This window comes from Thunnus maccoyii, chromosome 23 (assembly GCF_910596095.1).
Source record: "Thunnus maccoyii chromosome 23, fThuMac1.1, whole genome shotgun sequence".
Lineage (NCBI taxonomy): Eukaryota > Metazoa > Chordata > Actinopteri > Scombriformes > Scombridae > Thunnus > Thunnus maccoyii.
The window spans coordinates 4,019,841-4,045,823 of NC_056555.1; the positions used below are offsets into that span (position 1 = coordinate 4,019,841).

Here is a 25,983-nt window from a genome sequence, read left to right on the forward strand (position 1 = left end):
GTGTCGTTTGTGTGTGTGTGTGTGTGTGTGTGTTTACGACCCTCACCGTCAGGGCAGCGCGGCCTGTGACAGCAGGAGATCAGGGTGAAATGTAATCCCGCGAGCAAGGTTCAGATATACAAAAATAACTGGTCTCTGTCACCTCTGTCACATCGGGTGTGTGTGCGCATCTGTGTGTGTGTGTGTGTGTGTGTGTGTGTGCGGGTGTTCAGTCAGTCCGGTTGGGTGAGGTGATGGGCTAGAGGGTGATGAGGTCTACCAGGTTGCCCTTGGGCGGTGTCATGCTGTCCGGGAAGAAGTTGACGAGCGTGTCGAAGAGCTGCGTTCGCTGAGCGTACGTCTGATCTACGTCTGAGAAACCTGAGAGAGGAGAGGAGAGGAGAGGAGAGGAGAGCGGAGTTGAGTGGGATAAAAGGGTGAGAGGCAGAGAGAGAGAGACACGCAAGAAACAGGAAAATAACTAATTAAATCCATCCTCAGTTTATACTGACAAGCAGAGCCTAATTTGTTTTCTCTTGTGTTTTCTCTGTTGTAAAATCTGAGCTGCAGATGTTTGTCAGTTTGTTAGTTGCTGCTATAAATACACACATACGTATTTAAAGGAAAAGTGATAAAAATACACCATAGACGCTGTTATGTGACTCACAGTTGAAGCACTTGGAATGGCAAGAAACTGTCCCAGTTAAATAATCTGTACAAGAGATGAACAACTACACTAGAAAAATATCTGCTTCTTTAGAAAAGGTGACGGTACAACACTGCATATATAAAAACTTTAGATGAGAAGTTACACGACTCTCAAGGGGCATGTCAGCGAGAAACATCATTCTGTTACATATGGCGGAAGCTGGAGATTATGATATTGAGAAAACTGACAATTAGGCTAGCCGCGGTGGTCGATGTTAGCAGTGTTACACGGTGTTGGGACATACACCCAATAAGTAAGTTGTAAGTTGCTCCGGTTCTGGTTCTAAGCGACGGTTGTCCTCTGGCTCGTTCCCGTCTGTGTGCTCTGCAGCCTGGCTATACACAGAGGACGACCTGCTGGCAGCAGCCTGAAACCTGCTGTCACTAACTCTTAAATAAGGGCAAGAGCTAATCTAAAGATCTAATGTTACAGATCAAAGTAAGCTCTCTACGGATGAGCGTCATATTTTGTAAAATGTCTGGCGAAACCAGTAATACCGAAAATTTCCTGACCGTGGCATCCCTACTGACAATACAATCTGCTATCAATTTATGATCTGATTCTGGGTCTGTTTTGGATGAATTCAGCTGCTATGCTGCTGTGTTTTGTTCAAAAAGCAAAAATGAAGCATTTCTATGTTCAGTGATGTTAAAGAATATTTAAAAATGGATGAGGAAAAATGTTTCGCAACTCTATAAGACAATGAAAAACAACAAATCCTCACAATGGAGAGTCTGGAACCATAAAATGTTTGGCACTCTTGTTTGAACGATGACTTCAAACAACCAATCAATAATTACAATTGTTGCCATTTTATTTTCTATTGATTGCCTAATCAGCTAATCAGCCTAATCAGCTGTCTACTCATCTCACGGCCAGACAACAAGTAGGATTAACAGAAAGCAATCCAAACAATGGGCTGCTTTCTATAGAGGTACTGAACATTAATGCACTATCCAATAAAAGTTACCTGTGTACTTGAAAACTTACTGACAACTCAAAATCTAAACTAATATTTTGTCAGAGTGAAACAAGCGTGCAGATTGAAAAGTGAACACAACGCTTGTTATTATATGTGGCGTTTTTGTACAGCGATCAGACTCTTACCCAGAGGGATGAAGTCGGAGCTGGACTTGAAGAGAGCCGAGGGCAGAAGCTGGAACTAAGCACAACACAAATATTCAAGTCACTTCAACATATCGTTTTCTACATGTCAACTTCTTTCTTTGTCTTTCTTCCTTCTCTCACATAGTCATTTATTCCAGTTCTTTTTCTTTCCCCTCACCAATGATGTAAAAGAAAAACAGCAGTACCTCTTTGGTCTCATCAGGGTCTGTGTGGTCCACAGTGAGCGACAGGTCGTTCTGTAAGTATTTGAGCGCGCTCAGTGGCTCTGACTGGGCTTTCTCCTCGAACCTGGACAACCAAAACACACTGATGGTGAACAGCATCCAGTACACTGTACGCATAGTGGTGTTGCAGTTATGACGACTAACCACTAGATGGCAACAGGAGCAAAGCATTCCCGTCCCCGCAGCTCAGTGGTCAGTTTCACATCATGACCACTGTGGAAGATTCCATGCCTTTCCATAACTAGGTCAAAGGTCTTTCTCAACATAAAAACCATTTTCCCCTGAAATATTTACTTAACTTTCATTTTTACAAAAGGGCAGACTCAACTACAGTTTGTACTGTTGTTGAATGTAAAATGCAATAAAGGTAGTAAATAAATGTATGAAAGTAGTAAGAAAAATATGGATATTGTCGTGATTTCAGCATTGTGTCTGATACATATTATCTGTAAATATTCAATTTACAGATTGAAATATTCACCCCCCCCCCCCCACCCCACCCCCCCCCCACCCCCCCCACCACCACCTTCAGGCTATAGATAAAGAGTTCCTGCTCAGCGGACAAAGGACACAAAGGGCCCCATCTTACACACGGTGCTAAGTGCAACGCAAGTGTCTTTGCTACTTTAAGACCAACGCAGTTGTCATTTTCCTGTCCAGCATCCACGCTGTTTAAATAGCAAATGCACTTGCGCCCATTTGAACGCCCATGGGCGTGTTTGTCTTAAAATGAGGTGTGGTCAGGCGCGTTGTTGGCCAAATCGTGGCAATACACGTAGGGAATTAAACAGACCCGTCAGGATGAGGGTGTCTGTCAAGACCTTAAACTGGTGGTCTGGGGCCAGGGGAGGGTCCAGGAGCAGCAGGGGCCAGTGTGCTTATAATGGATCGTGCGCTTTCACTTTGTGCACGAGGAGATCCATTTCCTCTACAGAGAAGTGTCCTTTCTTACTACTTGGCAAATGCACCATTATAACAGCAATCTGCCAAGATGCAAACACACCTGGCTTTTAAAGGGAATGGGAGATGACACTGTGTTTGGTTTATTGCATGTTACGCCCAAAACACACCCATGATTAATGAAGAGACTCAGGACAACTCCTTTGAACCATGCGCTTGGCACTCCGACCATTTTTTCTGTCGTTAAACTAGCAAAAATTGATTTGGACACACCCTAACTGCACTTGTGTGTGCTCAGGTCGTTAAAATAGGGCCCAAAGTCTTTCTTTGACCGTGATCTCTGCACCTGCACTTCAGGTATTCTTTGCACTTCATTTTGAAGTCATCTCACATTGTCCCTGTGATCTATTATGTGATGTATATTATAGTATAGTAAGTATAGTATAATATAAGATTATGTTTTTTATGATGAATGTGTTTTTTATATTTTTCCCCTGGTGGGATAATAAAGTTGGACTTGACTGGAGGACACAGCACATGTCATGGAGCAGTGGTGGGAGAAATAGAGTGCAGACCTGTATTTCCTGATGAGGTATCTGCAGTGGCGGAGCAGGTACTCCTTGGAGGGCCGACACAGTTTGAGGGACCAGAAGTCGTCCAGTCGCATCTTGGGAGAACAAGACTTTCCGGGGTTTCCACCAAACAGGTAATGCACCTGGAAACACGTAGTGATTTATTACTCAAGTCTTCAGTCTTTAAATATACACAAACCTAAATCTATATTTCTTAAACTTACAAAACTCTGGTTAAATTGGATGGTTGTGCAAATGGAAGTATTGCATTATGTGTGATTTCTTTTCTCCACAGTTAAAAATCGAACTATTCAGTACAGAGTTTCTTGTTTTTTAAGCTTCCTGCAGGTTTGCATTATCTCCAAACTCAGATCAATTCTCTGTACTTCTGAGTCTCTTCGGAGAAAGTCATCCCTGCTTTCACATCCTCCCACTTTGAATATCGCAACTCGTCATATTTCGGTATTACTCAGTCTTTGTTTATCCCGTCTCCAACTGGTTCAAAATGAAACTGAAAGGGTTTTGATAAGGTCAAAAAAAGGAGGGACAGACAGTATTACTCCCATTCTTGCCTCCCTACACTGCTTGCCTGTTAGTTACAGAACTGATGTTAAAATCCTGACGTTTTTACAAGGTGTTAAATGGTTTCGCCGTCTCTTACATCACAGAAGACAAACTTCTGTCTGCCCCGAGATCCAGGACAAAGTGTTATGGGTACAGGGCCTTCTCTTTCACTGCCCCAGATCTATGGAGTTACCTTACTCCCACCATCCGTTTCTCTCCCACTACTGAGATCTTCAAGAGTCATCTTAAAACACATTTCTACTCATTAGCCTTTTTGACTTTGTGTTAATCAGCTCAGGTATTTCTTCTGAAGTCTCTGTAGGTCTGAGCTGCCAGTATGGCCTTTACTAGTATTATCATTTTTATTTATCATAACTCTTTGCACTTGGTTTTCTTTAACCTGGGCTTATACCACTGATTCTGAATTGGATTATTTAGGGTTGGATAGGTTCAATTTGCAAGGTTTGTGTTTTTTTTTTAAAAGTATTCTTCTGATTCGATCGTTTTTGAAGGAAGGAAGAAATATCGCAAGGATTGGACAATCTTATACAAATACTGTGACGCATGGACAGTTAAACTTGTTGAATTTCAGCTTATGTTATGTGTTTGATCTGAAATAAGAAATTGAGTCACAAGGGGGGTTATCATCCTCTCCATGACTCATCCAGAGATAAGTCAAAAGGAGTCTGGCTGTAAAAAGCCCTCATCTTCAGATAATGTTTTTGCAGTGTAAATAAAGGAAAATGCTCATTTCAGTGTTGACCTAACAGAAGACAGCTCTGATCAAGATGTAGAACCAGGTGTGTGAATGAACAGCTCATGAGGAGACGTGTTAACTCCATGCAGCATGAATAAAAATCTGATAAAACTGAGCTGGAGTTCGCTTACCAAAAAAAAAAAAAAAAAAAAAAAAAAAAGTGTTTTTGAGTGTCACTACTTGAGTGTAAGTCATGAAAATTGTGTAGGACAAGTGTGTGAGTGAGCTGTGTGTGTGTGTGTGTGTTACCTTGTGCATCTCATCGTAGACCAGCTGGTGTGCGAAGCGTGGACACGGCTCCTCCTCCTGCAAAGCCTTGCTCGGGTTTTCTTTCACTGCCTGATCGTTCTTATAGACACATGACCTGAGCAGGAACACACACACACACACACACACACACACACACACACACACACACACACACACACACAAACAACAAATCAGTCTACACACAAGCACGCACACATGGCTAGTAGAGAGGAACGGGCACACATCCACATAATGCTGCAAATGTCTCGTTGACTTATTTCACTGGACACTGAGTACAAGAACAGCAGCTGAAATCAATGTACTGGAACAGTGAGGGCTGCAGCCTGACAGCCTGTTCTCTCTTTACATACATGTTTGCACGCGCACACACACACACACACACACACACACACACACACACACACACACACACACAGAGCATGCAGTTCCCTTGTGGAGGCCTGAGGATCATCAGCTCTGTGTCGTGAAATGCTGTGTGGATATTTGCATAAAAGCGTTGACGTGTGTGCGTGTGTGCGTTCTTTGCATGCTCTCTGCTGTCTGTTGTGGTGAAGATCTCAACTAGAAAGAGCTGGTGTGTGTCAGTGTTTCCTGTGAGCGTGTTTGTCACTTCAGTGATGATCACAGGAACATCTCGGCTGCAGAGAAAGTGTGTGTGTGTGGTTTTTTTTTGTTGTTTTTTTTCTTCTTCATTCTCTCCTACCAGTTGTTGCGGGCGATGTCGTAGATCCAGAAGGAGTTGCGGACGTTCTCCTCGCGTTTGTCCTTGTCTTTGCTGAGGCCCGACAGGACGTGGATCTCGTTGAGGTCAGGGTCGATGGTGGCTCTCTGGGTGAAGCCTGTCATCGGCACTACAGAGGCAAAAAAAAAAAAAAACACAAAACAACAACGATAAATCAACAGTGCAGCCTACAGGGAGGTCGACTCAGAAATAAAAATCATTTATTATTCCAGAAGATGTGACAGAAAGTGATTCGGCTGAGATAAAGAAATTATAATGTTTAGAAGTTATTCAGGTCAGTAGTTCTTACTAGCATAGAAAGGGAAAAAAAACTCAGATGGTGATGACAGGCACGACTTTGACAAGCTCCATTAGTAACAGAACTTTTCTATTAGTTTTTCCCCCAAATAAAAAGAGGAAAAAGCAGAGAGCAGCAGTTCGCAACCACTTCACATTCTTCATATTTATTAGAAATCCATCATAATTTTGTTATCCTGTTCACTGCTGTATTCTGTAATTTGTGTTCTATTCTGTACACACATCTATTGCATTGTCTGTTCATCCGAGGAGAGGGATCCCTCCTCTCTTGCTTCTTCCTTTTCGTCTCCGTTAAAAGGTCCTTTTAGGGAATTTTAAGGACAGAAGATGTTGTATTGCTGTACAGACTGTAAAGACCCTTGAGGCAAATTTGTGACATTGGGCAACACAAATAAAATTGACTTGACTACTTGATAACATAGCAACACGCCACCATGGCAACAAGGCCCCGGAAGAGACAGAGTGAGCAGCATGCAGATTCAGCTGGTGTGATTGGAGAAATGCAGACACGCACTGTTGTTCTGTGACAAAAGAAGACCTGAGACCTGCAGCGGGTAGAAGCAAGTCGCCACACCTGCAAGTCGACGATAAAACCTTTTTCCGCTGCAGACGTTTTGATAACATCAGCAGGAAAAACAGGTGTGATCGATAACATTAATAAAATGTTTAGAGGTATAAATGCTGCTGCTTAATATTTGCGTTGGATGACGATAAAAAGCTCGTCCTTAACTTCTCGATCAATTGACAGGCCAGCCAGCTGTCCTCAGCACACGGATCTGTTTATTAGAAACCTTATCTAATGCAGCCCAATCATATTTATATATAGTGAAGCTCTGGCTCAGCACAGCACCATTTATAGCAGTCAAACTCAAGTAGTTCATATTACAATTTTTTTTTTTCCACATGAATTGTGAACACGGAGGAGGAAGCACAACGGGCATAAAATTCATGATAAGCTGCAGGCGGCTTGGCACTGACTGACTGACTCAGCACTGAAGCTGTATCTCCGCTGTGGTGAATTCAACTCATGATAGACATAACTCATAGTAGACGTTTTGACATGTCAGGTGTTAGTAATAAAATCAACCATGGCTGGATTCATTTTAGCTGCATCAGTTTTAGGTTCTTGGTATTGTACAAGCTGTCTCACAGTCACACTGTCATGTCTTACAGGAACACTTGAATAGAACAGCACGACTGTTGACGTCACTACACCTGTGCTCTTCCTGCTATGATGAAGGTCTCTGGTATTCCTAAGCCTTGGCATTGATTCTACAAGTCTCTGAACTCCACTGGAGGGATGAACACCATTCTTCCAAAAGATTTTCCCTCATTTGGTGATGGAGAGCGCTGACTAACATGTCGGTCTAAAATCTCCTATAGGTGTTCAACTGGGTTGAGATCTGGTGACTGTGAAGGTCGTAGCATATGATTCACATCATTTTCATACTCATCAAAGCATTCAGTGACCCCTCGTGTCCTGTGAATTGGGGCATTGTCATCCTGGAAGACACTACTCCCATCAGGATAGAAATGTTTCATCATAGGATAAAGGTGATCACTCAGAACAACTTTGTATTGATTTGCAGTGACCCTTCCCTCTAAGAGGACAAATGGACCCAAACCATGCCAGCAAAATGCCCCCAAAGCATAATTTGTCACCAATCTGTATATTTATCCATCATCAGTACTGTCATTTTTTTTGTATTTGATCCAACTTTCCATATCATATAGTAACATGTATCTGTTGTAGCTCATTATAATTTTCTTATACAATGTCAAAATATTATATTATATTGACTGTCAGTCTCCAGATAACAGAGGTGAGATTTGTCTGCCAGGTGTCAGTTGCAGGTCCTGCAGCAGTCAAAGATGACTGCATTTTAAATTCTATTTGGTTTCAATTTTGTTCAACAAGTCATGATTTAAAGAGAATTGAGCCTCTTCTGAAATTTTACGACTGTTCTGAAATGGACATCGAACTCTTGAGTTGACGGAGCTCTGACTAGGTTTATACTCTCTTTGGATGGAGGAGACAAGCAACATTATTCCAAATCAGGCCTAAAAAGATCTTTTTTTAAAAAAAATTTCTTCAGGAGTTTTCTCTGCCGGAAAACAGGAGGGTGATTTCTCCTGGAAGTTCCAGAGAACCAGACGACAGCACGTAACTGTGATTCATCATCAATACCCCACAACAGTAACACTATTGTTAATGTAGGGCTAACTTTGAGATTAATGCTGCCATTGTGGGGCAACACTGGCAGTGTTTTGTTAATTACGCTAATATAGTCTAATATCATTTTGGCTGAGATCAGACAGTGTATGTGGACAGACATCAGTGGGACGAGATGCCGCTGCAGTGCTGAACCCGGCCCGAGCCACAGCACACATCCACATGCGAGACTGATTTATGAAACAGAGACAAGAAAGAGAGAACTGTTTGGGCTTGATGCTTCCTTCCTGCCAAAAAACATTCTGTTCTTTCTTGCTCTGATTCTCACACATCCATTTGAATTTGTCAATTTTCTCCCTCCCATAGCCTCACTATGTCCAGATTCTCTCTGCCTGCCTGGCTCTGGCAGGTCGGTAAAGAGGTGGGCAATCAGCAGAAAGAAATCTATTTATGCTGTGTTTGAAGTGGAGCTGAGAGCACAGCAGAGGTATCTGTCTGTCAGGGCAGGAAGCATCTGACTGTGCCCGAGCCTTTTAAAGCAGAAAATCTGTCACATCTCCATTGAAAGAGGCACAGAAGCCGACCATGCTGCAAACGCCTGGAGAGCACCACCAGACACTGAATGCAACAGTCTGCCTTCATCACTGGTTCTTTATGCTGACTGATGGAGCCACAGGTTGGAGCAAAACGTTACCCATGAGGCTACAGGGGAGCTACCCAAAAACACTCCACTAGAGGAGTCAAGCGATAGCATTGAAAATGAGCACCCTGCACACTGAAAGCAAAAACAAGACACAATGTGTCAAGGAATGATTGTAATGGAGAGTTTCTACATCCCTATTTATATCAGTGTGTGAGATGCAGGGAAATCCCTGCACAAGTGTCAGGTGTGTATTCCTGTCAGTTGAATGTATTTTCAAAGTAAACTTAATTTGTGACTGAAACATCCAACAAGAATTTCCATCTCCTATCTGTTCAGAGCAGGTGTTCTGAATGAATATGTGCAGTATTGAGATTAAATATGTATTTCATTTCTGCTGTTTTGGTGAGTTAAACCAGTGCTGATATAAAAGGGATTTCACTGAAACTCACTTTACTTTTGGTAGAAATTGATATTGCTAACCAGTTGATTTTTGAAAAGAATAAACTATCCCAATTTGAAACTGCATGAGGAGTATTAGTATTGAGTATTACAAACTGTGAGTACATAAAATCTCAGACATTTAACCATTAATCTGAACTTTAAGGTGTTAGGATAGACAGCCAGAGTTCACACAGAATAATATTTAGGCCAGAATCAGCAATTATCAATTAATCTGCTGATTATTTTCTGGATTCATTGTTTGTACAACTTCTTCAAAAGTCTTACTGATGTCCAGCTGTCCCAAACCCTCAGTTTGCTATCATGTATGATAAAGAACACCATCAAATCATCACATTTGAGAAGCTGAAACCTGATCATTTTTGCTTTTAAAACAGGCTGATTAATTGATGATGAAAATAGTTGCTTTATTCATTTTCTGTCGATCAACTTAGCGATCGATCAACTTATTGTTGTAGTTCTACCTTCAAGTGTTTCAGTTTCGTTTGAGGATAGGAGGGCATTCTCAATAAACATGAACTGAATATGAAGATTTATGTTGGATTTATGGTCATTTATGTTTTATGTGTATCAATTAAACCAACAAGATATCAAGAAAATGACGCTGAGCTTGTCTAGTTTTGTCTTTTTTTGGTCCTTGCTGAATATGTGTTGTTTTCTTCTGTGTTGATGTTGACTTGTTGTTTATATATTTGTTCCATTTGTAAAACCTGTGAATATAAACTTCTTAAAATGAATGAATATCTGGAGTTCTAGCACATTAAATAAAAATAAATTAATAAATAAATAAATAAATAAAAACACACATACACACGCACACGCGCGCGCACACACACACACACACACACACACGTTGCCCTAGGTCACTTTTGGGGATATTACATAGACTTACATTCATTTCCTGGAGACTTACCCTAACCTTAACCACTGACCCAAAAACCAGCTTTTACCAGATGGACATGGCTTTTGTCCCCAGTTGGACATGCCGTCCCCAACTGGTCATTAGTCTGAAATTTGTCTTTGAAAGTAGCCTATGACAGACACACACACACACACACACACACAAAATGACATCGTTTACAAAGAAAGTGGGAAGATCTGAATGCCTGGAATCAGTTTGACATTCATTTCATAACTGATCAAAGAATTACTTCAGCAGGGAAAATGAAAGTACTCTCAATGGTTGCTATGGAAAGTTACAATTTAGCAAACAGTACAAGCCTCAAACAACAGACCAGCTATTTCTTCAACACCCCAGGACTACTGGCCGATAATATATAGGTGAGAGTCCTAAACTCCTCACTGACCAGAGCATCCAAACAACCTCCTGCAAACAGAAAGGCTCAGATACAGAACAGCCCATCTCCTGCACTGTCACCAAACCAGACCACTGACCCAAACCACCTTTTATCCTTAAAGCTACAAGAGCCAGCAAGATGGAAAGACCAATTCACACCCCACTTGGAGAAACGAGCCCCACCGATGGCTATCATAACTCACCTCTAAGAGCCAGTCACACACAGAGACAAGCTGGCACCAAACTTTAATCTTACTGTGAACTCTGACCTCTAAGACTTAAATGATCAACAAAACAACTGTTCACTGTACAAACCAGCATAAGGCACATGCTGCACGATATGCCATGCTCCAGTGACATACAGTCACTCACAGACATTTAACAGAATACTCCACATCAAACATGTGGACACACACACACACACACACAAGCTCTAACATGTAGACCTAATATTGTAGGCTGATAGATGTGTGTATATCATATGTGTGTGATTATGTGCTTTAGTTAGACTTTTATTCCACTGCCTTTAAGCCAAGAAATCTACCACGAACATAATTCAATCATGCTTGATAACACTTACATCATGTTTGGTATCATTCTGCTTGGTTCACTTTCAGAACACTAAAGCTACTAAAATGCAAAATTAGAAATTGTACCCGCCTGTCTGTGGACAGGAGGGGACTGACTCTGCAACCCTGGGATTGGCCAGGATGCACCTTCTGAGTGGGCAGACCGAAACTTTACAACAGTGTGTTATCTGAAACTCTTGGCTGCTTTTCGCTGGTTGCTAGTTTCTTCTAACTTTTGTCTTTGCCCTTCTTACTTTCCGCCATGCCGGTGGAAAGCTTGCATCCTGCCAGTCTAAAGATGTGATTCAGAATAATAGGAGGTGAAACCTCAGAATCTAGAGTCATGAGTTAAGGATCAAGACTAGGAGAGCATAAACCCAAGAGCACTCTTCCAACGGGAACTTTACAAATCCAGCCAACTCACACATCATTACAAGATCCAGACTCCGGCTCTTCACTCCATTCTCTACAAGAAGCCACCCCAGGGAGCAAGCAAGTATTTGTACAAAACCTTCATCAACTTGCTTAAACCCTGGTGCATTCGTAATCAGGTTTTATCAGGTCTCTCATACCAACTACACAATAGATAACTCTGCATCATGCATGTTTGTAAAATGTTGTAGTGTTTAGTACTTGTAGCTGTAGTGTTAGTAATAAATGTGTTTCTTGTGTTTGCATCTCAGTCACTTAACCTTAAAAGCCCTTATACCCTCGCAAAATCATAATTAAGATTAATAACAAACCTCTCTTGTGTGGCCAACAAGGAGGACTATTTCCCTATTGTTATACCTTCTCTAATATGAGTTATGTCTATGGACGAATCATTTCATGTTAGAGTTGTGCACAATAATAACTCATAATGCCCCCATAAAATCATAAAGATATATGAGTGCACACATTCCTCCACAGACCAACCAGTTTCTTTTTACAAATGCAGTTTTGTTATCAATTTGGAAAGGTTTTAAAGGTTATCATGTCAAATATTTAAATTAACCTTTCCAAAATGAGTGCTGGAATTTCCTTGATATTTAATCCTACGCAGAGAAAAAAAAAAGAAAATCAGGGGAAATATATGACAGATCATAAATCTCACCCATGCCCGAGTCCTTCTTGGTGCCGTCTGATATGATCTCTACGTGGTCGCCGTCCACATCGTAGCTGAAGAAATCATTGAGGTACGTCTTTGACCTCTGACCCCCAAACACATAGAGACAGCGGTTTCTCTGTTTTGAGAAGAGAACGATGGAGGAGAAATTAAAAAAAAAAAAAGAAATTATGATGAACATTTAAGCTTTAATAAAAAAAATCAAGCGGGATTATTCACACAGCAACAGAAATAAACTCAAAACGTGGACTCACAGTGTGGAAGAGCATGCAGTGTCCGATGCGGGACTGGACGTCCTCTGGCCCGGCATTACACGAGTCTTCCCGCAGGAGGCTCCACGTCCCCGCCTGACAGTGGTAAGCGTAGAGGCCACTGAACTGGGGCTCCGACGTCCGGCTGTCCTCCACGCTGCCGTTACACGTCAGGATTCGACCGCCGAATGTGTAGATCATATGCTTCTCCGAGTCCATGCACATCTGCAGGAAGGGCAGAGGGCGAGGGGGACGAGGGATGTAGGAAAAAGGAAGCAGGCGAGTTCAGACAGAGGTTTAGTGGAGGAAGTGAAGGGCAGCAGGATGAGTTCCTGGTTTCCACTATTTGTGTTGAAGGATTAAATGTATGCTCGTAGCCCCGCATCTGTGTCATAAAACTCTTCTCCATTCATTTTGAATGGAATTATAAATGAACGGCATATATACTTTTGCAAATTCTAATCTGTATTATGCACTGTACCAACTTTATAAAAACAACTCAAATATTAACACTAAATAGAATCATATACTTTACATCTCAAGACAAGCTATTCAAATAAAATCATTTTTAGCTACCTGATGGTCAAACACCAGCTTTGGCCCTCCGTCAGCTGACGTGTCCTCGCTGAGTAGCGTCCAGGTGTTGGCGTCGATGTCGTAGCGGTAGAAGTCGCTCTTCAGAGACTTACTGTTCCTGACGCTGGAGTCGAGGTAACGGCCCAGTGTGTAGATCTGACGCTGCTGGGAGTCGATGCACATCTTGTGGCAGGAGCGAGCGCTGGGACCACTCTGAGTGATACACGGATACAGACAGTCATCTGTTCAGCTGTTTAACATTTGTATTCACTAACATAACCAGTCAATAACCTGTCCTGATGACTGGGTAGCTATGGCTGGAGATTCCTGAACAGCAGTTGGGATGTTATGCAAATAAATTATTTCATACAAAAGGTCTGCTATAGTTGATAGTCTATATGTTACGAAGAGGGCAAAAGAAAGACCCGTTTGAACATATTGTTCCTGAACTCATTAAGAGTTTGAGGCACTGATGAAAACTATAAATCATACTGACAAGTAAGCTCTATCGCACTCCTAAATGTTAATTAAAAACAGAACTTCCTCCTGAATTCTGTCAACATTAGATGAGAGCAGCACTGCGCCAGAAGGTAAACCAGCTTCTGCTTAACATTTAAAATGCAATCTGGCTTTCTAACTATAAAGACTGTTCTATAAAAAAAAAAAAAACTGTTTCATGTTCAAAATACTAAAACAGGATCAAAGTTGACAGAGGAAAGAGGGTGTTAATGAGAAAGCATTTTGGTACTTTCCCCACATTTTTTTTCAATACTACATAGATATAAAAATTATTTGGTGCATACAGGAATCTTTCTCAGTGACCAGCTTTACTTGAGTTTTACAACAACACTCTTTGGCCCCCCCCCTCTCACCTCTTTCTCAGTGTCCCTGGAGATGCAGGCCCACTGGTTCTCCTGAACACTGTAAGCCCAGAAGTCAGCCAGGTCCTGTGTGCCATCCCAGCCCCCAAACAGGTACACGGTCTCTGTAGGCACAAACATTGCTCAACAAGTGGCAAACTGACAAGAGCTGACTTTTTTTATAGTCCGATCGTTTTTTGACCCTGATCTGAGTCTTTTAATTCTGTACCTGTGCCAAGACAAAGTTTAAAATTGCTGTATTTATTTAACCTACATACTACAGTTGCACAGTGAACACTTGATCCACTGTAAACCTGCATTAAAATGACTAAAACTATTCAGATGAAAGCTGGACAACTCTGTATCACAGCTTTCCTTCAACAGTATCTTTGAAAAGTATCCAACAGTGGTTTGTATGAAGACAACAGTGAGAGGAGTGTGGAGCTGTAGTTAAAGGGTTGCTGAATAGGATTTCTCCTCTCTCTCTCTGGGTTTTTTTTTTTTTTTGGCAACCAAAAGTGCTTTTTCCCTGATTCATTCACTCACATGGCTGTGCATAAGGAAACTGCTGCAGTGTTTTAATGAGCATTTTACAAAGCAAATGTTCCAGGAGTTAACAATAACTGATCAGAAATTGATCAGGTGTTATATAGATGACACAATCCGTCAGGAACGCCTGGACCGACCGCAAACCCAAGCATGCGGATCGCAACGCTCACTTTCTGCTGCTCAAATTCCAAAGTCTCCATCTGTGTTAAGAGTGTAGCTTTCCCAACCATCAACAATATTCCGAAACACATCTGGAAATTACTCAGTGACGAGGGTACGGTGTTAAAAGACACATAAATATTGCGGTGTTTTACCTCTTTTTCGACACATTTGTGTTGCGTCTCTAATTAAGCGGCTTACTGATCTCTGATATGTAAACACTGTCTGGGTCAAACACAGGCCACTGCGGCTCAAGCTGATGGGAGTTATGGGAAATTGCAATCGTATCACAGACTTGTGTAGGAGGAACTAAGTTATGCCATTACTGTTACCATTCCAAAACAGAAAACCGGCTGGAAAATGAGTTGCGAAAGCCACGAAGTATTCAGTGAGTCACTGGTAATTATTAAGAATAGGTTTGTTTTGGCCACTGGATCATAGAAATTGTATTTATTGCATTTTTAGTCATTAAGATTTCATTTTTTGCATAAATGTGTGCTGTGTTGTTTCAAAGCAAAGCGCTATTAGAGATCACGCCCCTCCTGATGTTAAGGACGCGCTGACCGTATGTGTGGCTGATGGGTTTAGGAGGTAGAGGTGAACCTAGACATTGAAGAGTCCCGCCTTGTGTTGAGACGTGTTAATAATCAAAATCAGAAAATAATTACAGAGGCTCTACATGGGATCAGAGGGCTGTATCACAAAGCGAGATAAGTTTAGGTTTATCTCAGGCTTTCCTGGTATCATGAAGCTGGATCTATTTTAACTGCATTATATCACCGTGGTAACCTATACGGAGCGTGGCTAACCTCCTCCGGAGCAGGTTAACTTTAGAGGATCAGCTCAAAACCTCAGATCACTGGAAACAACTGGATCCTGACAGGGAAATAAGGACTGAGTTTATGATACAGTAGATGCTTTATGGATGAGTAGAATTACTTTGCTGTTCAAGGCTTTCCATGTGTCCAGTCTGGTTTTCAGAGCGTCTAACAAACAACAATTTACAACAATAAATGACACTGCGAAGTTGCATTACATTTCTTTCATTCTCTACATGATAGATAGATATCTTTTATACTTTTATTGCATTACTGCAGCCTAGAATAACATTAGGTTTTTTTTTCTTCTCCTCTCTCCTTTGGCGGCACAAACAGTCTTACTACCTTTAACTTTAAGTGTATCACATAATCTTAACAGATCATCATGGATAAAGCAAAAACACTCATTCCACACTACCGAGCATGTTGAAAATATCAGATGGATTTTAACAGACATGCATAGTAATACCTACACTTATTTATATATCATATTACCTCACTTTGAATATTTGGATATTAATTCCTAGTGTTACTACAGCTTTTTATTCTTTCTGTGTACTCCATGCATGGTTCTGATGAGGTTGCATGTAATTAAGAACTCTTTCACGTGTACATGCTAGTAGCCGACCCAAACTTAACTGAGCCAGTTGATTAACCAGCTTCATGACACCAGTTATCCTGGATCACCGACGTTAGTCTCAGCAAAGCAGGTAAACCGAAGAGAGCCTGAACTTACTTGGTGATACAAGCCCCCGAGAGAGCACACAAACAACTGGATCCGGGCAAGACAAGAAATGATTTGGGATCTTGCCAAACAGGAAGAAAATCTAACTCCTGTATCAACATCTATCCAGTTCTGCTACCATAACACAGAAGTCAGTGTTTGCTTGCTGAGACAGACCAGAGGGATGCAATGCCTTCTCTCAGTTCTGACACAAGTTGCAGACACTGCATCACTTTTTCTCTCTCTCTCTCTCGCACACACACACACACACACACACACACACATACACACACACACACACCACACACACACAATGCAGGCTTTTGTCTTTCAGATGGCCAGCGGGAAAGTACACCACCACCACCACCACCACCACCACCACCACCGACACCAGAGAGAGGAAAGAAAAAAAAAAAAAACAATTGTTGTGTGTCTCTGTCAAAACTCAAGTTGTGATTTATGTACTCTTAAAAAAAAAGAAATACCCTCGGGACAGTTTCGTTTCAGAGGAAAAAGGGCTGGAGGTGGGCGGGCCGGGAAGGGGGGGTTAATTTGATTAAACAGTAATAGAGCTTGGAGTTCTGAGTCTGTGTGGGAGGATATGACTCATAGTGCCGGTTAAGCTGCCAAGTCACAACACTGGCTGCGTGGGTCTCACCAGTCTGGACGTCAATGACCATTTGATGCCCTCCTCTCATCCCTGGCCTGTTGTCGTCGCCGTCACCTGCGGAAGAGGAGAGGGAGGAGGAGGAGAGAAGAGGGAGGGCGTGTGTGAACATCGGAGATGGAAGATGACGCGGAGGAAAGCAGAGAGAGTGAGAGGATCGTGTGGGATGGGTGGACGATGGGAGGAGCAGAGGGCGAGGGCGAGGGCGAGGGGAGGGGAGGGGGGGGAGCAACACACAAAAAAAAGGAAGGCGGCGTTGTTTTAGCTACAAAGCTGTCACACTGTACTGAAATGTTTGATTGACGGATTGGGGAAGTTTCCCCCGCTTGAAAAGATGGTCTCTCACTGTTCATGTCGTCTCGGTTGATTTCTTGGGCGCTTGTACCTTTGTTGCATTTCGGGATGATCTGACTCCACCTGGGCTTGTACTCCTGCTGGCTGATATACTGGTTAAACAAACCGTCTAGTGAGGAGAGAAGAGCATCACATATGGCAAATTCACCATTAGTACAATCAAAAAAAAACAAAAAAACAAAAACGGATTTTGATTTGACCTCTGGAACGAGGGCTATACCTCTCACAGCTTTGTCTATGAGCTCCTCACAGGCGTCGAAATCTCCTTGCAGCACCAGCCGGTCGTGCAGGTGGGTGAGCATGGGGTGCTCCAACGCTATCCGGGTCTTCTTCTGAAGTGACTCGAAGGCCTCTGTGTAGTTATGCTGCCGGAAGTGCTTGAGGCAAAGGCGGATGGCTTCCTGTTCTCTGTACTGCAAAGGCCACAGATACCAGTACAATCACGAGTCCGTTATGAGCTCAACCTTCTGCCTGATCTACTGAATCACAGCGCTGACAGTAACAGCAGAAGTATTTAACCTCGATGCTAATTATAACTTTGTATACAGTGATTTTTTTTATTTGTGGAAAGTTCCTGCGCAGCTGTGTAAAAGGATATTTCGAGTTTATTACAGCTTGAGTCCACACATGTTCTGTCCTTTGAATGACTTTCACATTCTTAGATCTCAACAAATCGGTGTGTCATGTTATTCCTACCACAATTATGAGCAAAACTATGAAAATGAGCTGTAATAACAAAGATTTATCCTTCAAGACAACAATGATGCATGTTAGAAGTTATATTGTGTTAAATTTAAAGGGTTTTTTTGTAGGAATACCTTCATAACATATCAAAAAATACATAGTTTTGGTTTTGATAAAGAGATGGTTGTGTTTCCATCAGTGTAAATAAAGTTACTATCATTAAATCCCACAACAGAAAACAGACAAATGTGAAGTTTCATGAGGAATAAGTGGATGGATTTTTGCTTTCATCTTGCCTGGAGTTACCTAAGGCTTGGAAAGTGTAACAACGTGAACTGGGGTCAAACGGCAATTTTACATGATGCACATGTTCAATCATCTCTTGATGTATTCTTAACTGTAATAAATAAATTACACAAAGGATTTCAGACTGAGTTCATCTTGATCGACTACGTTTAAAAAGGTCTGGGAACAGATGATGAGAAGTTGATGAAAGTCTGCTTCGTCCATGTGGTTTTCATTTACAGTCCCTGGTTTGGTTGTAATTAAGCTGTGTGAACTCAAACTACCAAACATACAAAAAGGTTCACTCTGGACTGACCAAAGAAAACAATCTGTGGGTGTGATTGGACTTGAGATTCAGGCCTGTTGAATCTGTAATCCACTCTATCAGTACTCAAGTATCAAACCTCCAGGTTTTTCCAGCGCTTACCTTGCTGTACCAGTTAAGGCAGGGCTGCACCACATCAGGATCTTCAATACCATGCAGCTCAATGTACCAGATGCTGAAGTTAAAACTAGGACCCCAAGACATCAGAGGCACTGAGAAGAAGAGAACAGCTTTAAAACACGGATGTGATCTCCATGTCTTTTTTTTTTCTAAGACCAGCAGAGACCACATGGACTCGTCAAAACCAAAAATCAAATCTCACCTATTTTGACAAATCGGCAGGGAAACATCTGCTCGTCGATCTTGTGCTTTAAGGTGAACGTTTCCTTGTTGTAGTCGTTCTTAAGGCCACTGGCAGAGAGAGGAAAAAAAACAAAAAAAAAAGAGAGAATGGAAATGATGCAGCCATTTCCCAAATTATATTGCTGGGTTGAGATGCCAAGCACGTCCATATGCTGTTAAATTTCAGATCGTCTTCCAACTCTGGCAATCAACCAAACTTAATTTGTCACTTTGGCAGCTGGCACCTATGATCTGTCACTTCTTGACCAAACAGGCTGTCTGGTAATGTAGTCAAACTGGATGATTAACCAGACGGCGTGATTCACCAATTACTGAGATTCCCTGCAGTTGCAACAAAAATAAAAAAAAATAAAAAAAGGGCTGATTCCTGTAATATTTCCACACAAAACTGTCAAATTGAAAGAACACCCCCAGCAAGCTCCAATACTTACTTTTTTCCACACACACACGCAGTTCTAATAGGGCTGCAATTAACAATTATTATTAGAGATCCCCTCAAGACATGTGCTAAAGCATATAAAAACACTCTGCTTGGAACAATGATGCATGTCTGATGGGTTTTTTCCACAATAGAGTATAATTATCACATTCAAATCTTAAAAACACATACGAATACGCAAATATTCTGGAGGCTTCAAGTTTCCACATCACACTTGTGTAAGTTACTGCACCGTGATTGGCTCCATACTAGTTGTGATGTTACAAATCATGCTCGTAGGCCCGCCCCTTACTATCAGATTTTCATTGAGCGCAGAGAAACTTTCCACTTTCAGCAGATGAAAGTGAAAACAAAGTCTGCGCTGACATCATTCTGCACAGTGAAGCTCATACATTACACCGGAGGAACAAGAACACATTTTTGGATGGAGGGGAACTTTAATAATTAGTAATTCCATTATAGATTAATCTAAACTAAACTAAATGAATCTTTTGGTCTATACAAAGTCTGGAAAAAAAATGAATAATGCCTAAACTAAAAGTCCCAGAACTCTAAAGTTTTAAAGTGACTATAATGTAAGAAAAAGAAAAGCAGCAAATCCTCACAATGTAGAAGTTGAAACTGGGTTATGTTTGGTAATTTTGCAAGAACAATTATTTCAACAATGAACTGATTATCAGAATAATTGCAACAATTTTTTCTTGAAACGCTTCGACGGCAGCGATCAACAGTTTCAGCTCGAGAGAAAAGATATAAATGGCGGTAGTTTCCAACCACCAGGTATCGACAGAGCTGGTGTATGTGTAGGAAAACATCATTTTAACTGTGGAGTCTTCAAAACACATCTCACCAAACAACTTACTTTTCTGTCCATTATTTCAACTTACCAATACAAAAGAATTAGGTTTTCATTGGTGTTTTTTTTTTTATGAAGTTCAGTTCTTTCAGGAATTTGTAACCACAAAAATTAAACGCAAATTCAACCCATCTGACTAAAGCATGCAATTTTGACCAAAAGAGAGCTGAAAAAGGGGCTTGCAGACTTTGCTTTTAACTGCTATTTTCTGTATAATATCATCTGATTCAGGACAAGAAATGCAAATGTTTTTTTTCTCCCGATTCCAAAAACTAAACACAGAGTACTGATCTGATACCTGGCATAGAGTCATAAATAAGTTAATATAATGCACCAAGGATTTCTGTGACACTACATATTGAGGTACCAGCCCACCATGACTGAATGTAACTGATTTTTTATTTATTGTGTATTTTTATATATTTATTTACTTTATCCACATTGAACAGTGTCTTCATAAATGTTGTTAGTCACATCTGTTCAACATCCAATCCCCTTCATAAGGTCAGTATGTCTGAGCCGATACTGATTCAGTAAACGTATTTTACTGAAGCAGTGCTATGAGGCCAGCAAAATCAATCCTACATCTCAATAAAGCAACTCCCTTGCAGATGCTTTGCCGTTTATGAGACTTTATATTCCCTGAAATTGTTTCCTAAGGCTGATCGTACGCCTAGACTGTACATTATCCCAACGAGCTCCAAAAAAAAGATACAAGATAGCAAAAATGTTGCAAATTGCATTGCACTTTCTCCATTAAAGCTGTTGCAAGTTCAGTCTTCCCCTGTTGCAATAATCACAAAAAACAAACTTTTTTTTTTTTTGGATGGGACTTGCATAAGCGGCTCCATCTCACCTGGACAAAAGCTCTGTCATGTTTTCTTCACTCATCCCACCGAACACTTTGAATTTCTTCAGGTTGCAGACGTGAGTCTTCTCATATTTCCCGAAGGTGATGCTCTGAACGATTGCCGGCCTTTCCAATTTCAAGATTAAAAACTGAAGGAGAAGAGATGGAGCAGAGAGAGAGGAGACATGAGAAGAGCTGAAAGCAGAGAGGAGAGTTATGATGCCATTAGTGTGTGTGGAGGACTGAGGAAATTGCTTGTGCTTATAGCGGGGCCAGCCGCTGTGAAAAGATTTGCTCATTATCTAAACGACTACAGCAGGTCAATCTACTGCGTCAGGTAAGTGCCATTACATACGATCTATGAGCCGCATCCACATGTCGTTGGTGCTCTAACAAGCCGGGACATCTACTGACAAATCACCAGTAGCCATTAGGCCAGAACGAGAGGAGACCACAGGCCGGAACATTGATTAAATGTGTCACTGGGAAAACAGGCATTTGACAAACCCCACGCACACACACACCGACGTTTTCACTTCCACTCACAGAAAATGCAAATATTCAATCCATGCTGAGGCTTTATCAGTATTCATCTGGAGTTTAACTTTCATAACAACACTGATGTTATTCATGGAATTTTTTTCCCGCATAAAATTTTCAACCTTTATGTTCAATAAAAGATAAAAGCAGCTCTGGTGATTTTTGACTCGTCTGTCAGGCATTGATCTTGCACTTTCACCATCGACCCAGTTTGTCATGAGTCAACATGTGAGCAACAGCCTGATCCTCCCATCAAGCTCCTGAAATGACTCAGATGTTCAAGGACATCATTTACAGATCCTTGTCAGTAATTTGACACACGCTCTGTTTTAACTGGTTGATTGGAGAGAAACAACCAGCTATCATAACCGTTTGATTTTCCCGTCTACTGTGCTACAGTTTAGATCATATTACTGGACTGGTTCAATATGAGAACCGACATCGGGAGTTAATCTGTGAAACATTAGATTAATGAGATCAATTTCCATTGGTTCCATCTTCGATGCATCACCCCACTGGTCTAGTGAACTCTGCTCCAGTCCCCTCCCCTTAGTCCCCTTACTCAAGCGTATTGTAACTATGGGATACGGTGACTTGGTAGAGTGATCTGGTTTTCTGAAGCCAAAACCAACAATTTGGTTTCCAGACATGCCTATATTTTGGGAAATTCACTTATTCACTTTCTGGTGGAAAGTAAGATGAGAAGATCAATACCACTCTCATATTTGTCTGTTAAATATAAAGCTACAGCCAACAGCAGGTTAGCTTAGCTTAGAACAAACACTGGAAACAAGTAGCCTGGCTCTGTCCAAAGGTAGAACAATCCTCTTAAAAGCACCTCGAAAGCTCACTAATTAACCACTTGTATTTTGTTTGTTAATCCATAGAAATCCAAAGTGTAAAAAAGAACAATTCACCATTACATACAACTACTGAAGTTTTGTAGTAATTGCTAATTGCTTGCTAAATACTAACTTCCAATAGTCTCCACTGTGTATGAGTGTGTTGAATAGCGCAAGGATGTGTTTTTATGAAACTTATGAATTCAACTTTTCATGTGTAAGAGAGAGAATGTGTTATTTCTTCAAAACTTACATAGTCTCACTTGTAATGTTAGTCTTGTTTGCCAGTTAAGCTTTGCAACTAAGGCTAATCTTCATTATTGGTTAATTTGACGATTGTTCATCACAATTTCCTTCAAATTGCTTGTTTAGTCTCACCGAGAGTCCACAGCCTAAAGATATTAGTTCCAATCAGTTTACTACATTTAAGACAAAAGATCTTTACTGTTGAGATGCTGTGATGAAGGAGTGTTACGCATTTCTGCTTTAATTCAAAACATAATTACAAAATTATGCTGCGAGTTAAGCTTGGATGTAAAAACGTCACTAGATTTGTATGTTGTACTCTTGTTTACTACGCAGTGCTGCTAAAGCAACCTGGTACATATTGTGACTGACATGCTCAAGGCGACTAGAAAGTGGTTAACCATTGTTTTGACAGGCTTCATTTCCTCTTGCCATGTGACAAACTTTCAGATTTAACACAGACTGCCACAGTGTTGCTGCTGCAGCGGGTCAACAGGTTCAAGAGACACAATGACAAACAAGTGCTTCATTGTATGCGGAAGGTAGATACTTCGACAGACCTGGGTGGGCGCTAACAGTAGACAACAGAGAAAGCCTCTGCGGCGGTGAGATATGCAAATTTTCACTGACTTCTTTAATCAGTCTTCAACCAATTCATGATCAATAACTGATTACTTATTAACAGCTTACTACCTCTTTTTCCCCCCCACACTTAGAGCTTTAATTATACATTTAGCCATGTGCTTTTTGTCCTCCAAGTAAATAAGGCATTTCTTAAATACATGAATCAAATGAAATAATGCCAACACTCTAAACTGCTGCTCTGACAGCTGCTAAATAATAATAAATACAAAAATACGTCCAAACTGTGTGGAAATTCAACACACATACATCTGCAAGGATGCACAAATAATGCTGCACCAACTTTGCACACATTCACATGTTTTCACAGTTAAAATCTTCATGGTGTTTAAGCCAATGTTAATTTATGTACTGCATTCATAGCAGTGATTATGGCTGGGTGCACAAGACAAAACTTGTAATTAGCAGTCCCTCAATGCGGTTACATGCACTTATGTAACCAGATTACAGCTCATTTTTTGCAGTAACTTGAATTCTTAAACGCCATATAAAGGAGAAACCTGGTTCACAAGGCGAAGGTAGGTTTCTAATTGATTGCTGATTTTTACATGCGTGCATGTGCAGGACAAAGAGTTCAGGCATTGAAAGTTGTGACAGCAGAGTAGCAGATCAGAGCTACAGTCCGCCCAAACGCTTGAACTGTCACCTCAAAGATGATTTTCACCGCACAAAATCTACAACTGTCTTTGTAGTTTAAGATGTCAAAGAGTCGATAAGGGCTTGTGGAGAAACCAGAAAACTTAACTGGAAACTGTTAACATAACATCAGCACTGCTTTCGGTGAAACTTCCCCATAAAAGGTTAAAAAAAATGTCTGTAAATAAACCAATAGTAATAGTTCTATTGCACAACACATGTAGTATAGAAAAAACAACCTACAGTTGCACCTGAACTTCATAATTTGATCTTGATACCAGATACACTGTCCATACTTCCCACGTCTCCCGAGGCTCTTTCTCCTGTAATTTATCATCTCTCATCCAGGTATCTGGCAGATTATTTTTTTCCCCTGTACAAAGCAGCGAACAAACAGCAGTCGTGGCAAACTGCCGTTCCACGTCAGTCTCCATCTGGAACAGTGAAGTCACAGGAAGAGACAGGTTGTATCAACAGCAGCAGACTTACCTGAGGAGGATAGTTGCTCTCAGAGGACCACCTGGAAGACTGATCATTAGGTTTGTCAACTAAGATATTCCTAAAAAAACAGAGAGAGAGAGATAGTTTATTTATCACAGCAGCAACAAAACTTGATACACAGCAGATAACATTACATTTAACTTCTGACACAGGAATCACAACAAACAGGAGTGTGTTTTTGTTTGTGTGTAACCTCGCTGTGAAGGTGGAGGAATCATATAACACAACTGTTTATGCAATGCATCTGCAGCTAGATTGTGCTAGCAGGTGCAATGACTCCATTAAATGATAAAAGCATTATCTGACTGTTGTTAGCTGACTGACGTTAACGTCAGCTAAATTAGGAGCTAAACCAGCAACAGGCGAATGTTGTAAAACTATAATAACTTCACTCCCTATTTATTTATTTATTCAGAGTGTTTACTTATATATGCGAACATGGAGTTTGACAGTATGTTCCACCAGTTTCAGGTAGTTAGTGGGTAAACAAGCCGATTAGCTTTTGTTGCTAAAGCAGAGCTTTTGGTTAGATAACAGCAGCTAGTTACCTACTCGTAGCTAACGTGGACGCTCGTTTTTGACATACTAGGACGCCAGATTGCACATTCTTGAATCAAATTCAAAAATGTTAAAGTGTTTTGACAATTCTTTAGTCTGAGGTTGCAATGGGTTTGTTAAACAATTAGTGGTATGGAAGTATTGAGGACTGCTGATCCAAAACAAGCTCTTCAGAAAAGGAGAATACATAAGTTTACATTTAAAATAAACAGCTATGACAGAGTGACAGCGAAAAAGAAACACATTCCTACATATTAAATATTATATTTGACACTAGAAATTAACTACAGGTTCAAACGAAATGTATAACGTCATCTAATATGTCATGTAATTCTTGAAACGCTGCTGTTTACCAAGAACCTTTCACTAGTTCAGGAGCATCATGACGACCGAGCGGTTCTGACACCGAAACCAAACGCCCCCAGCGCCGCTGACTGAGCTAACGCTAGGTGGATCGTATCGCAGACGAGCTAGGCCAGTCAGGCCGGCTGGCAGAAACACTGGTGCACTGAGGCCGTAAAAGACCACCTGTAAATACAGAACCTCATGCAAACGCCGGGACATCTAACATGTGCGTTACTCACTCAGGTAAATATGTAGAGGAGTAAGAGCTCCATTTAAAAACGCTGAAAGTGAGGACTCTGCTCTCTGGAACGACAGCCATCTTGTTGCAGAAAATAACAAGCAGCGGGAGGCTAGCGAGAAGCGAGCAGTGACGGCCCTTAAAGAGACAGTACACCCTGTTTTGTTTTGTTTTGTTTATATAAAGTATGCAGTGCAATATAATATAATGTAACTACCAAGTCAAATCTTGCATGTCCGTCATAAGAAAACATAAAATCTTCTCGTTATAGTTTCCCATATAATTAA

General features: G+C 41.1%; 1 protein-coding gene across 4 annotated transcripts; it reads right to left on the reverse strand.

Moving 5' to 3' along the window:
- On the reverse strand, window positions 1–25,814 carry mkln1 (muskelin 1, intracellular mediator containing kelch motifs). Of its 4 annotated transcripts, none has more exons than XM_042403923.1 (18): window positions 25,698–25,814; window positions 24,544–24,613; window positions 21,155–21,297; window positions 18,963–19,051; window positions 18,743–18,852; window positions 17,567–17,759; window positions 17,378–17,455; window positions 16,984–17,049; window positions 14,088–14,200; window positions 13,216–13,428; window positions 12,643–12,864; window positions 12,377–12,506; window positions 5,807–5,954; window positions 5,083–5,197; window positions 3,516–3,655; window positions 2,002–2,104; window positions 1,796–1,850; window positions 1–360 (listed from the first exon to the last, which is right to left on the reverse strand). In XM_042403923.1, the coding sequence occupies exons 1-18, from the start codon at window positions 25,775–25,777 to the stop codon at window positions 239–241; spliced, it is 2,190 nt and encodes a 729-aa protein (XP_042259857.1). In that variant the 5' UTR covers window positions 25,778–25,814; the 3' UTR covers window positions 1–238. The 4 variants fall into 4 exon arrangements, with proteins under 4 accessions (XP_042259857.1, XP_042259855.1, XP_042259859.1 ...); XM_042403921.1 differs by having other exon boundaries at window positions 17,339–17,455; window positions 25,698–25,813; XM_042403925.1 differs by lacking the exon at window positions 25,698–25,814 and adding an exon at window positions 25,467–25,529 and having other exon boundaries at window positions 17,339–17,455.
- Between the last annotated feature and the right edge of the window lie 169 nt (window positions 25,815–25,983).

What these genes read in the sequence shown, in the direction of transcription:
- mkln1 (XM_042403921.1), bottom strand. Translation starts at nt 25,777, where the DNA reads ATGGCTGTCGTTCCAGAGAGCAGAGTCCTCACTTTCAGCGTTTTTAAA. An exon ending in CATAGACAAAGCTGTGAGAG is followed by an intron (nt 17,456 to 17,566) that starts GTATAGCCCTCG and finishes TCTCCTCACTAG; the next exon opens with ACGGTTTGTTTAACCAGTAT. An exon ending in ACTGCATGCTCTTCCACACT is followed by an intron (nt 12,507 to 12,642) that starts GTGAGTCCACGT and finishes TTCTCAAAACAG; the next exon opens with AGAAACCGCTGTCTCTATGT.